The following is a 13464-nucleotide window of genomic DNA, read 5'->3' on the forward strand; positions in this document are numbered from 1 at the left end:
CATTAGGACTTGTTTTTTCCTCTTCTGTCCTAGTAGTCTATGATTTGACATTTTCAATGTCTCTCATGCTACTGCCTCACAAATAGTTTATATTGCTCCACCATCTGGCATGCGCGTGTATATGGGTGCGTGTAGCAGATTGTATTACTCAGTGTATGAACTAGATTTCTGTTTGTGCTTTAAGATTTACAGAAAAATGCAGACGAGACTGAGTGAAGTCTCCCTATGGTCAATGTTATTATGCTTTATTAAATGAAATACTATAATTTATCATAATCATACCATTCTAAACCATCTCTTTTTCATTTCTTACTCTTTTAGGGCTGGATTCTCCATGTGTTCTTTCAGCTGAAAAGATTGTTTCATGTTGTTTAGTTTGAGTAAAATAAGCTCTTGTCTTTCTGAACTTTTAAGGGCATATTTCATTTAAGCAAGTTTAATTCATTTCTTTCAATCAAAATGGCAGTACTCACATAGCTGAAAAATAACTAGAACATAAGATTCAACATCTTTCATATTTCTCTTTTATGAAAAGGTAAGGGAATCCAAGTTCAAAAGCTTGGCTGGATACTTATAGGGTCTGGGCATGTCATTTCCATTTGCACAATAGTATTTAAATGTTTTTTTGTTTATCTAGAAGTAGGTTAGAACGTAAACATGTGCAAACAGTAACAGTTCACAGCACCTTCTCCGAGACTTTGTTTGTAGACGTTTGTGACTAAAATTCTTCTTGAAATACAGGATAGTCAGACTCTAGGCCCAAAAGGCTTAAGAAGAGCTTTTGTTTGAGGAAATCTCATACCCCAAAAGCAAATGTAAAATTATTAGTGGTAACAACAACTGTCAAAATGTGTTTGACTTCCTGGTTCCTCCTTGATAGTATCATACTCTTCAAACCTTTCTTCAGCCAACAGTCCGGCTAAGACAGATACTGTTGCCTTAGTGAAGAAATTTACTGTTCCTAAGAGATCCACCTCTCTGGAAAATACACGAGTCTGTTCATCTGTCCTTCTCATGTCAGTCAGTGAAGTCTAGTAGTCTGATGTAGGAAGGAAAAGCGGTTTTTGGATTGAGCTTAATACAGTCAGCATTCCTGATAGTCACCACGCAGAAGGCTAATGGTCATCTGGTGTCTGTGTTGTGTCTGTCACGCTTCAAAAAGTAGGGGATCTTGTAGAGCACTGGGGAGCTGCATACTTTGACCATGAGGACTTCAGCCTCAACATTCCTACTTTAGACAGTAGTGTTTCAAGATCATGTGCGTGTTAACAAATTCATCGAGTTTTAGATACCTGCAGTGTCATTGGATCCCACAAGTTGTTTTTGCAGTTCTCAACTTGCAGATCTCTTCCTTCTGTGTATCAGTTAAATCTGCTAATATTAAATACCTTACTGATGATCAATGGACATCACTACTAGTCCTAACCTTCCTGTCTCTCTGAAAGTCTTGACAAGTACTTGAGTGCATTTTAGAAGTCAAGGAATAACTTGGTAGTCTAAACAGGTGACTAGGGGTATTTTAGATGCCCTAGAATATCCCTACCTCATTTCCAGCTGCTGTTCTGAAAGACCCTTTATGTCCCATGTCATATGTGCCAGCTCCATGAAGATGGTGTAGGAAGCTCTTTGGTATTTAAAGTGATCCACCCTGTACAGGCTTCTTGCATTTCCCTGTCTTAGAAGTTAGGTTTTTCAGCCACTCTCCGTAGCAGATCCCTGGGGATATTTGCACAGGCTGTTTTATTCCCTAGGCCTAAGGAGCCATCAGGAGAAACCACTCTTAACCTGACTCACTCCTTAGAGTTTAGGTGGGGGCAGTGCTCTATTGTCCATCACCAAGAACCATAATTTCCTCAAGAGGGATTTTCCAGTGTAAATACCTATTTCATCCTTCAATCTTATTGAAGAACATCAGCAAAGAGCTTCTTGCAATACCTTGTGCTCTCACGATGAGTTCAGATCAGTACAGCAGCTACTAGCAAGGTATAACTTGGTCACGGTGAAGTCCTTCCAAAAGCACTGGTACTTCTGCCTTGAGGGATAGACCTTTGAAACAATGCGGAAGGACTAAAGACCCTGGTAGCTGTCACCTCCAGCCATGGTTATGACACTTATATGAACTCTTCAGATAAAGGATCTTAGGCAGCTGTGGCTTCATATAACCTGGAAAAGCTGTAAGCCAGTCATTTGTCTTGCAGGGTATTTTTGCTTTTTGTTCTGGCACCATTTCTCAAATCCTACTGCTTATACTGTGAACCACACCTATGAATACCTTGTTTGAAAGACACCAAGTGTACGCACTCTTCTGGTCCTGTCTCTAAGGGCAGGCCTTCCTTTCCTGCACGTGTGGTCCTTTTCAAAGTCTCCAAGTCACATGAGTTGTGTTTCTCAATCTCCAAGGCATCCTTTCATAGAGCTGAGCCTTGACTGTAAAACAAGAATTTTGTGACCTTCTATCTGATGGACTTTTTAAAATTTTGTGAACTGAAGCTTTCCAGCAAATCTTGACCCAGAACAGAAAAATCTACTTGAAAGAGGTACCAAACAAAGTGGAAGTTTTTTCTTTTGCAATCCCTTAGGCATTTCTATTCCAACAGCCTTTCACTAGTCCTTGAAGGAGACTCTCAGCTCCCTTAGAAAGAATTTGGCTGCCTTATTCTGGTATCATCTACCAGGTGAAAACTGGCCAATGTTTTTCTTCCCCGTGGTACTGAGGTTTTCAAAAGGCCTGAGTCATGCATCTACACTAGAAGACTAACTGCTCATTCCTGGGGTTTGAATATAACATTCCTACCTTTGAACCAATGATGATCACTGTATCTTCTTCTTCTAAAACAGTGATTTTGGAAGCTCACCCTAGGGAAATTCAACCTGAATGTTCTCCACGCACTGTATTCTGTTCAGGCAGCTGCTGTGGAGCTGAATTTTTTCCTGTTCACTCAGTTGCATTTTTCGTTGTGACTGCAGAGGCCTTAGCCTCTTAACGCTACATCAGCTAGATGCTCTTAGAGCTCTTCTCTTTTATCTTTCCAGAATGAAGTAATTTTGTAAATCATCTGGACTTTTTGTGACTTTTGGTGATAAACCTAAAGGAATGTTGAATCAATAGTTTCAAAGGCTGTATGGATTACAAAGTACGCAGCAGTTTTCTATATATTAACTTAATTATTTCTTCTCTCCTGGGCTGCCTTTGTCAGAATCAAGCCAGTACTTGTATTGAACTTCTGAATACAGCATTGGGCTGGTAGGTCCTTCTGTTTTCCCTTCTCACTTTCTTTCATTTGTCAGATATTGGTATGCCAGGTATCATTTTATCCCTGTAAAAAGTGCCAAACATTGCTACTGAGTTATAACTCCAGAAGCCCAGTCTGCAGATCCTCTCTTAAAGTTATTTCATGCCCATTTTTTAAATTTAGTTTCTAACTTGTTTGAATCAGCAAAATCAAAACTAATTAATTGATTATTTGCAGGGGAATCTGTCTTTTCTGAACAATAGTAGAGTGGCAAAACTCTTTTCTTTCTGGCAGAGATTTTGTAGAAGAAAAGCTTGGCAGTAAATATGTGGTAGGGAGACCCCTGGATTTTGCAACAACCTTTGAGGAATCAGGACCTGCAACCCCAATGTTTTTTATCCTGTCCCCAGGAGTCGACCCACTGAAGGATGTGGAGAAACAAGGTAAATAAATCATGTCTCTAGGCATACCACAGCATTGCTTTTTACCTTCTGCATAATTATCTTGGCATGACATTCTTGTTCTGTTTTTTTTTTCCCCTCATGTCTTTGCAGATAATGGAGTAATCTGTTAAAAATAGATAATTGTGAGAGGATGTGATTTTTTTTTTTTTTTTAAAGGTTTTTTGATTTTCATCTAAAGTTTAAATTAAACTTGTCTCTTTCCTGCATTGCCTGGATTCTCAGTGTGGTTCACATTGCAACAATTTCTGAGCTGGTCTTGTACACAACCTATAATTTACATCAGAGATATCTAATGCTGTCAGATAACTAAAAATAAGCAGCAGCTCCCTATAACAGTCTGCTGGTTAGTGGCAGAGTTTCCAGTTTTGAATTCCATCCTTCCTGAGTTGATTTTGGTGTGGATAGTCAGATGTAGTGCTGTCGGCTGGCTTCAAAGCAGAAGGAGTTTCTCTAAGGTGCCTTATTTGAGAACGAAGTGATTTCCGTTGTGCACTGACTACTGTAGTCTGTGCCTGTGCTCTAAAGCTGCCACTGTGCAGAATTTTCTCTGGGTCTCAGCTCCACCGTGGAAGAATTACCATTTTCAGCCTGAACACGGCAATTACAGTAGGTCTGGAAATGGGGTCACTTCTGACTGTTGAACAGAGGTCACTTCTTTTGAGACTGTTACAGTGGAGGAGCTCAGATGCCTTTGGGTACTGCTTTAGGGCTGCTCCAGATTGCATTCTGCTCATCAGATGTCTTTTCTCCTTCTCCAGCAATGCACTCCACATATCTCCAGGACCATGACTTGTGATCAAGCCCCAATACTCCCGGCAGTGTGGAGTATAGTATATTTAAACTGTATGAATTACATATCAGATTACCATAGTAGAGCCACTGGCTGGTTTTTAGCAGGCAGGTCTCCAGACTAAACATCAGCAAGGCTGGCAGACGCAGCAGAGAAACCAGTAACACTGAACTAAACCATCATCCAAGCGAGTGGTGGAAGAATACTGACCTGTGGATTTCTTTTCCTCTCTATGATGCACCTTCTGGGTCACTCCAACATAATATTTGAGTCAGTCTTTACCCACATTCCCACAATCAGCTTTCAGAGATGTTAAAGCCCAGTGCAGCCTGAGCCGCAGGCCGGATCGCAGTTCTCAGTCGTGGGCAGTTCCTGGGCTTTGCATTGTGTTTCGTGCTCTTTCTGCCCTGATACCAGGTCTCATTATTGTGAATTGAAGGGGACCCCTCTGAGGAAGGTCCTATCATGTTCCTGGCTTCCCTTTGGAGCCATGTCAAGATCCTGTCGCTCACTGTGTTATTTTCTTGTATGGGAAATGAAACACTAGAATCCAACCATGAATGGTTTAATTGGAATTGTAAAGACAAGTGTAGTTGAGCACCTGGGGTTAGTCAGACAGAAAAGTTACAGCAAGTAAAAGTAAAAAAAATCTAATGAAATAAACCCATTGCTTCAGTGCAGCTGTCCTGGGCTTAAGCCTGACTTGCTGGGGTTTGGATTGGATTCATTATTTAATATTTTCTCTGTCCTTCATTAGGTTTTATTAAAGTATAAGTCTGGCTAGATAATTCTTGTGAATGGAAGACAGCTTCTTCCAGATGCTGCCCACTCATGGGACTTTTCCTTGGCAACATAGGGAGGACCTTGCAGCAAACACTGTTGGGCTTGGAAAGCTTCCCCACCTCCCTGGGGCAGCCTGCCTGCACCGTCCCTTCTCCTCTCCAAGCCAGCAAGGAAGGAGGAAGGCTGGCAGAGCAGACTCACTGTATATCCCTCTGCAGCCCTGTTCCTATCTGTGAAGTGGAAATAACAACCCATATTAATTTTATTATTAATCACCTGGTTTGGGGTAGCGCCCTGCCTTGTGTAAATTTGCCCCATCCCTTCCTGAGAGGTTGAGTCTTGAAGGCAGAGGTGGAGATTAGCAGTTCTCAAAGTTGGCAGCCACCAGAGATGGTGAGAAAGAAAACTGGAAACTCTCAAATATGGGGAGAGCTGTATCCCAGAGGGTTGCTGTAGTAAGGCTAAACAGAGAGCTCGAGCAACTGGAAGAGTTTGGATGTTTGTTTTACTTATGGCCATCTGTTTCCAATCTTGTACCAAGAGCTGAATCCTAAGTCTTGCAAGACAAATCTTTTCCTTGTTTTACTAGAAAACTTGCCTGCTTTTAGCAGAAATCAGGAATTAGGGTCAGCATGAAAGCAAATCTGCACGCAGAGATAAGTATAGACAAACCCAAGGGATCAGCACATGGGGACGTGTACTGACTCCCCAGGTGAGCCGAATGCATCCTACTATAATGCATGGAACCGGTGTGGATGTTTGTCAGGCTGCTTCCCTCCGGCAGCAGAAATTGGTGCTCATCTTCTGGGAGGCACACAGCAGAAAGAGCTTGCTCCAGGCAGTTGCTTCTCCTGTAAGACGAGGAGCACTGGTGTCCTCCGTCTTTGGATGACAGACAGATTCTGAAAACTAAACAGGAGATCTTTAGCCATGATCACTTAAAGGATCTGAGGCACTGGGATGATACAGAGAAACCAGGGGAGTCCAAAGGAGTATCACAGACTAAATGAAGAAACACTAAATAGCTGCCACCCTTCCTCCAGAGCAGGATAGTAAATGACATGGGTTTTGGGGTTCCCATTCTGCACCGTGCAGAGAGGGATGTAAAAGGGGCTGTAGGAGGTGGTCTGCAGTGGCTCCCCTTCCCATGGGCTCTGCTGCGGTCCACTGACTGTGGGCCTTCCCACACGCATTGTGGTGTACCCAGAGGCAACTCCACACCTGCCAAAGCTCATGATGACCCATGAGAAATCTGGAGGACTGACTGATCTCTAGATCCAAGAAACCTGAGAGGCCTTGGTTGAGACCACAGGAAACTCACACAGATTTCATTTCAGCTGCCTTCTCAAAACTGAATGGGTTCCTAACCTTGCTGCTGGTTCTAGCATGCATCACAGGGTGCATTTCCCCACTGAACGATGTCTTGTTCAAAGCCTATTTAATCAGCAGGAAATGATTTTAATTTCCTATCACTGTAAAATATGTTTTTACACAAGGTTGCAGGGGAATAATGTTCTTTAAACAAGAGGCACTTTGTAATAATGTACCTTTGTGTTGATGCTGCTCTGTAATTAAAAGTCGTTTGGAGGAAGCCGCTGCTGTTTTCAGTGCTTTGGCAAGGAGGGTGTGAGAGACAAGATAACTCTTATAAGAAGTGCGATAGCTCTTCTGTGAGGGTTTTTGATAAGACTGAACTCTGCCTCACTGCTGCTGTGTGAGCTCAGCTATGCTGCGTGCCGTTCCAGGTAAAAGTGCTGAAGATCGCTCTTTTTTTTCTTTCAGGGAAGAAACTTGGTTATACATTTAACAACAAGAATTTCCACAATGTTTCCCTTGGACAAGGTCAAGAGGTAGTTGCTGAACAAGCTCTAGATCTGGCTGCGAAGGAGGGTCACTGGGTCATCCTTCAGGTATGGGGTCTTTGGAAACAGTCCTGCTGTCCTCCCAGGTTACCTGATCACCTTAGCGAGGGCAGTCTATCGTTCTTATCTAGTGAGAGATTGGACAAGGTGTGTGTCAAAGCAGCCACCTTCTAACTGTTTCTTGCTGCTATCTATTGCTTTTATCGGGCATCGTCATTTTGGTTTTCTTGCTCTTTGAGCCTTCTGTAGGGGTGTGTAGTTGTAAGGAGTCCTATGAGGGAAGGTTGTGCTACACTTTCCCGTGCTTTTATTTCCTTCATGAATAAATGAAGAGCTTTGTTCCTAACAGCTGTTAGACTAGTTCTCTTATTACAGCTCAAAACTTCCTATGTATTTGAATGAGCAATGAGAACATGCATACTACCGTAGGAAAGGCAGAAGCCCTCTGCAGTGGTGCCAATTCCTTTATGTACCCCAAAACACGTAAACATTTGAAGCTCTTATCACAACTTGGCAAAATGTTTCAGAGCCTTTTACGGGAGTTCTGTCTTTGTCAAGTGCTCTCTGGAGCCGCTTATTCAGTGAGTGCTTGGGTTTGCTAATACGCAGAGTCAGTAACGCCAGCTCTCATTACAGGTCTTGGGAACCCCTGTGATTTCCTTGATGTGGATTTTATAAATGTTTATTATCACTGAATTGTTTGCATAAAATTAGATTAAGACAAAGCTTTGAGTCCTGATCTGAGCCTACAGGCCTGATTTTGGATTTAAATTAAATGCCATTGATATTTTGATTGTAATTTTTGCTTTTTCTGCAAGCTCCCTCTAAGGTAGACAATGTTGAGTTTTTCAAGAGCTTTTAATACAGATGGCTGCAATACTGGCATCTGCCTTTGAGATGGTGAAGAAGAAAATATGCAGCTTTTTGAGACATATTCCATTCAGTAATGCAAAGTGAAGGGTTCTTTTCTACAATGATGGTTAGACCTTGTAAAGGATGTTAGCAATGTCAGCTTCCATGTCTTCTGCTTCAGTGCTAGCAGATGAGTACTGTAGGCTTGAGTATTTTTATTTCATCCATTCACATCTTCTCTGGTGGTCAGAGCAATCAGTAAGAGGTCTCAGCAGACACTGAAGGTTAAATCAGAAGAGCTGCAGAAATTAGATTTATATGAAAGAACGATTTTGGTGGTTGGGCTAACTGGTTTTTCAGCAACACCTGCCAAATGTGACAGTCTCTGGTGGCACAGAGCAGACAAGTTCCCCCATTGAGCTTAGAGAGGAGCTTAATTCAGCTGGCTGCTAGCAGCTTTTGATGCAAACTGTGTGGGGCAAACTCAGCGGTCACAGCAGTGGCCATTAAGACAGGCTGTCTGGTGCCAGTGTTGGGTCTCCTCAGGGTCAGTCAGTCATCTGGGATTTTCTCTGGTGTAGTCACAAAACTGATAAAACTTTGCAGATGTAAATATTCTAGTTCTGTGTTGTGCTTGGTTTGGAATAAAACAATATCGGCAAGACTGATTTAACACAGACATCAGAGCTCTTTCTTCCTTTGTTTTTATAGTCATAGACTCTCTGAGCAATCCAAGCAGCGAGGCCCCACTAGGAGCTGGAGTCGTGCCTTGGTGGCACTTCACTCTCAGGACAAACTTGCAAACATCCAGCGGGTGTTTGAGGCAGGCAGTACCATTTCTCCCCAGTTTCTGCATTTGGTGTCTCGGTTAGCCACATGGAGTGACAACAAAGCAATGGAACTTAATTGTCACCCAAGCTGCTTCAGCTCCAGAACCTGTCTCTGTATCTCACTTTGTGTTCCCATCTCCTGCCAAGGGCTGGAGCTTCATGTAAAATGAGAAAGAGGGAAAGCAGCCTGAGGGGCTAGACATGTGTCCCCTACACTGACAGACAAGACTCCTCTAGTAAAAAAAAACTCTTTTATGGTTAGCAGACATCCACCTGAAATGAAATCACCCTCTGGACAAACTATTTTTTACAAGGTTGGACAAACCATTTTCACAAGGCTGAAACTCTGACCTCTCCAGATAGCGGTAAAATCAGTATCACAGCAGGAGTCAAGGAGTAAGAGTCCCACAAAGGACTCTCCTGTCATTTCAGTCATAGGTGGATCATAGCAAATATTTGCCATGTGGCAGTTTATTTGGCAAGATCTTTCCTGCAAGGCTTTTGATGACAAATAACTTGCAAACAGTTTCAGGAGTGTTTGCAGATCAATTGCACAGGATCTGGAATGACACAGACAACTCAATTTAGAAAAGTGTCCCAGGATTTGTGGATCATTACATTAATAATAAAGGAGAGGACAGAGCAGATCTCAAGAGGCAGTTAGGGTAATTTTACACGGGTTAATCAAACTCATTATTTGGAGGCTGTATCCGACCCACAGGACAGTTATACTTAGGTTTCCCATTTGCTTTTGAGCAGACAAAAAGCAACTGTTAGGTTTACTTCTGTATTTTGCTGTCCACTGAACAACTCCTCAGCTCACGTGGAGTAGAGCTCCCCTTTCATCCACCGAATTTGCTGTCTGATATCAACTCATACACATGTTCTCCAAGACAAACACTTGATATGATCACCTAGGTGGCTTTTACGCATGTAGTTCATTACTGGTCCTTGATTGGAACGAGAAATAATGATAGTCAAGTACTTTGAGCAATAATGAGTTGGGGAATTAGGTTTGTGGGAATTGGTTCTTAAGGGATATTGAAACAGTTGGGAAGTCCTTATTGGATTACAGAAGCAGGGTCACTGTTGTGTTGGGAAGGGCTGCTGTCCTGGGACCAATTCCTTCTCAATTGTATTGACCAGTCAGTGTTGCCTTCTGATATCGTAGGAGGCAAAATAAGAAAACAGCATCCATGTCTCCCCTGGGAACTTGAAAGTTTTTCAAGTCACTGTGAAAATGGAGATTTTCATGAATGACTAATTTTATAAGAGAGAACAACAGAAAGCCACCCAATCATTCATTCCCATGGAAAGAAAATCACTCTCACACTGGCAGAACCTGATCAGTGCAGCTTCTTGCTCCTTTAGCATCAGCATTGTACCTGTCTTGTATCTTCAACTTTGCTGAGCTCCTTGACATCACAGTACCTGCACTCGTTCTATTTGATGACACAGACAGTGAGAGAATGAAGTCCACGGATAAAATTATTCTCTACAAATACAGATGGTCCAACTGCAAAATAGGAGCCTCCCTATGGCAAAAGTTCAATTGTCTGAAGGAGAACTTGTTACTTGAGAGCTGCAGAGACAAACCCCAGCACAAGCCCAGCAGCTGTTCTTTTCTAAATTGTTGGCATTAAAGAACTGAGGCTGACCTTCGAGCTCCACAAAAATCCATTTGATATCAGGTTCAGCCTCTAGCTCTCCTTAGAAAAAGTTCATAGGTTTGGAGTGTTTTAAACCAGATGTTTCTGTCCGTAATAAGGGCACAGAATTTGGATCTGATACTTTCATTTTAGGTGGGTACACCATCTAACCATTTGGCATTGAGCTTCCAATGTCATCTGTCAAACGTAGTTTGAAGTGTTAGTAACGACTGGTGGAAAGGGGTCTGTGTGGAGGTAGGACAACAATGAAACAACATCTTGAAAGACTGAAGAAAGTTTTACATAGATTTAGATTTTTGTATTATCACAAAAACACATTTTTCTCAAGACCCTTTTTGTTGCCAGGTGGATTTGGACTTGCCTTTTAGGTAAGCCCTTTTTGTAACTATGTTGTCCACAGTCTGTAGTAGAAGATTTAAGGAAAAGGCTGCACAAATGCTCGGTGGTAGCTGTAATGCAGCTTACAGAGCAGGTCAAATCGAGGCTCATTCTTTTGGTGACCCTCAGCAGCATGTTTCCCTATAGAACTGATCATAGGGCCTGTGAAGCTGCTATACCACACGTGGTTAACACGTTGATTGATCATTACAAGATAGAAGCAGCAGAAAAAGTGGATACTGAAGTTGGAAGAGCCGTGTTTAAGTCTGTATTCAGACTGAGTGACAGCAGTCATGTCTGTACCAGCAGGCTGGGAGGGCTGAGACATGCGAGGGAACCTGATGAAGGTGTGTGGCTGTTGACAGACACCAGCCCTGAAAGTGTTTAAGTCCCATGAATGGGAGTCAGGTGCACGAAACATCTCCGGGAATCACAGCTCCTACATGACCAGTTACCCTCTTCTACACCAGTCAGTGTTTTTTGTATTTTGGTGCTTTTTCATTTTATTTTTTTGAATCTATATTTTTGCCCTCATTAACTTCCACATCTTAGCAAAAAGGTTTTTTGGGGGAGAAAACAGCAATTATTTTTTTTTTTAATGCTGCGAATATCAGTGCAGAGTGTTTGACTATTCCAGAATGTCTTAAAGAAAAGAAAATGGGGACAGAAAAAACAAAGTTACAGAAGCCAGCCCTTAGCATGTAGGTTTCAGCTTTGACAAATTGACATTTTCTGCCAAAGAAAAGATGTGCCAGAGAGCTCTTGGCCAGCTTTATTGTGCTCTACATTGGCCATAGCTCTCTGCTGGTCCCCAGCAGGCAGTAGCCTGCAAAGGTTCGGTCTCTAGCTAGGTCACACCCGAAGGGCTGTTAACAACAGTTCAAATGTTCTTAATTTCCATGAGAAAGAAATTGAGACAAAGACAAGGACTAGAAGTTTCTTTTACAGCAGGTTTTGTCAAATATGCAGTCCCACTGCTTTGACACTCTGAAAATCCACAGAAAACATGAGAAAAAATGCAAATGGAATCAAATGCACATATTTGTAGCTCATCTCCTCCACCTTAATGTTTCTCTCGGGTTAGAAGAAAAATTTTAATAGTTTTTGTATTTTTTGTGTTCTCATTGATAAGGTTGGGAGAAATGCAGGTTCTGTCAAGTCACAAGCTGTAGGATGCTCTGTGGGTCATTAAATCAGAAAACAGATTTCCTTTTGAAGAGTTTTTAAATGCTATATATGCCTTTTGCCCTGAGCAAACAAACTTTCTTCTTTTTTTTCAAGATGTGAGATGGAGTTACATTTGAGTATTTGGCTGATGGAAAGTAGCTCATTTCACAAAGGCTTGTGGTATCTTATTTGGAAGGGAATAACCAGTGAGTGAAAAGCACGTCTCATTCTGTAGGTTCAGACGGGCTCTTTTCTGAGAGGCAGATGGGCAGAGCACAGCATTGATGTTCTTACAAGGAGTGTCTCTAGCAGTTTAAGTGCAGAAATCTGGAGGTCCCTGGGCATTGCACAAAAGACACATTCAAGCAGGAGGAGTTTTGGCAGTTGGGCTGAACATTTATTTAAAGCCTGTTCTGTCTCTTGGGTTCCTCAGAAATATGCGAGGGATGCCCAGCACCTGTAGCAGTGTGACCCCCTCATAGAAGGATGATCTGTGCAGATCCCAACTAAATCATACTGTCGTGTGATGCCGGCATCTCAGCGCTGCAGCAGCGCCTCTTGGGGCTCTCCAAGGAGGACAGCCACCACCTCTTGGGCTTTCTGTTGGTTCCTCTGTGTTGCCCACCTCCCCAGCTATCTCTTTGGGGCTGGATTGATGGAGAAGTTGTCCAAACTAGGGCGTTATCCTAGGACAGGATGGCGGGGGAAGACAGACACCAGGCACCACCTTCCTCTCCATAGCCTTCCAATCATTTGAAGGGGTAGCACTCCATTTTAAAGTGGAGATAGAGCTAATTGCCATTTTGTTACTCATGGCAAGTTCTGTAGCCTTGGGGGTAGGAAGCAGCCAGGTACCACGGTTAGGAGATGGTCTGAGGGTGCAGCAGGGCTCTGCCCTCTGCAGCTGATATCGGATGGAAGCTTCTTATAATGAAGATCTTTCCACCTTGTGCAAACCGCCCCCCCTCCCACATATTTGAATAGTCCCTCACCTCCCATTGTGCAGCTGTGTTGGAAGATGAATCCTGCTCCCAGCAGGTCCAGCAGACAGGGCTGTGCCATTCCTGTAAAAGTGTCTTCCCAGGTTGCTCATTGTGATTCCCTGGTCCCTTCCTGCAATATTTTGGCTGTGAGAGTCTTGGTGCCAGCTCTCTTCCAAGGTTGAAAGGCGTGCTGTCCTTGAGGGCTGGCTGTTTGAAACACCCACACAAATGAACTTTTCTTGAAAACAAGTTTTATTAAAAATAGGAGGAAAATCAGATCAAAGAGCATGATGTGCTCAACTCAGAGGGCCAGATAATCTGCATCCCAGAATATTAAAACTCTGGTAGAAGAAACTGCAAGTCCATTGCAAGTCTTTGTAATGAATCTGTCAAATCAGAAGGTGCTGTCTGACTAGCAATTAACAGATTCTTTAGCATCTGTATTTAAAATA

At 42.6% G+C, this 13464-nt stretch overlaps 1 protein-coding gene across 1 annotated transcript in view; it reads left to right on the forward strand.

Moving 5' to 3' along the window:
* The window catches only part of DNAH9 (dynein axonemal heavy chain 9), a 182891-nt gene that overhangs the window by 132700 nt on the left and 36727 nt on the right, over positions 1-13464 (forward strand). Inside the window, exons 46-47 of the mRNA XM_075169769.1 lie at positions 3528-3676; positions 7053-7180. Coding sequence (XP_075025870.1) covers positions 3528-3676; positions 7053-7180 — 277 coding nt within the window. The remainder of the gene's footprint in view (positions 1-3527; positions 3677-7052; positions 7181-13464) is intronic.

Source organism: Calonectris borealis, chromosome 20, assembly GCF_964195595.1.
Source record: "Calonectris borealis chromosome 20, bCalBor7.hap1.2, whole genome shotgun sequence".
Classification (NCBI taxonomy): domain Eukaryota; kingdom Metazoa; phylum Chordata; class Aves; order Procellariiformes; family Procellariidae; genus Calonectris; species Calonectris borealis.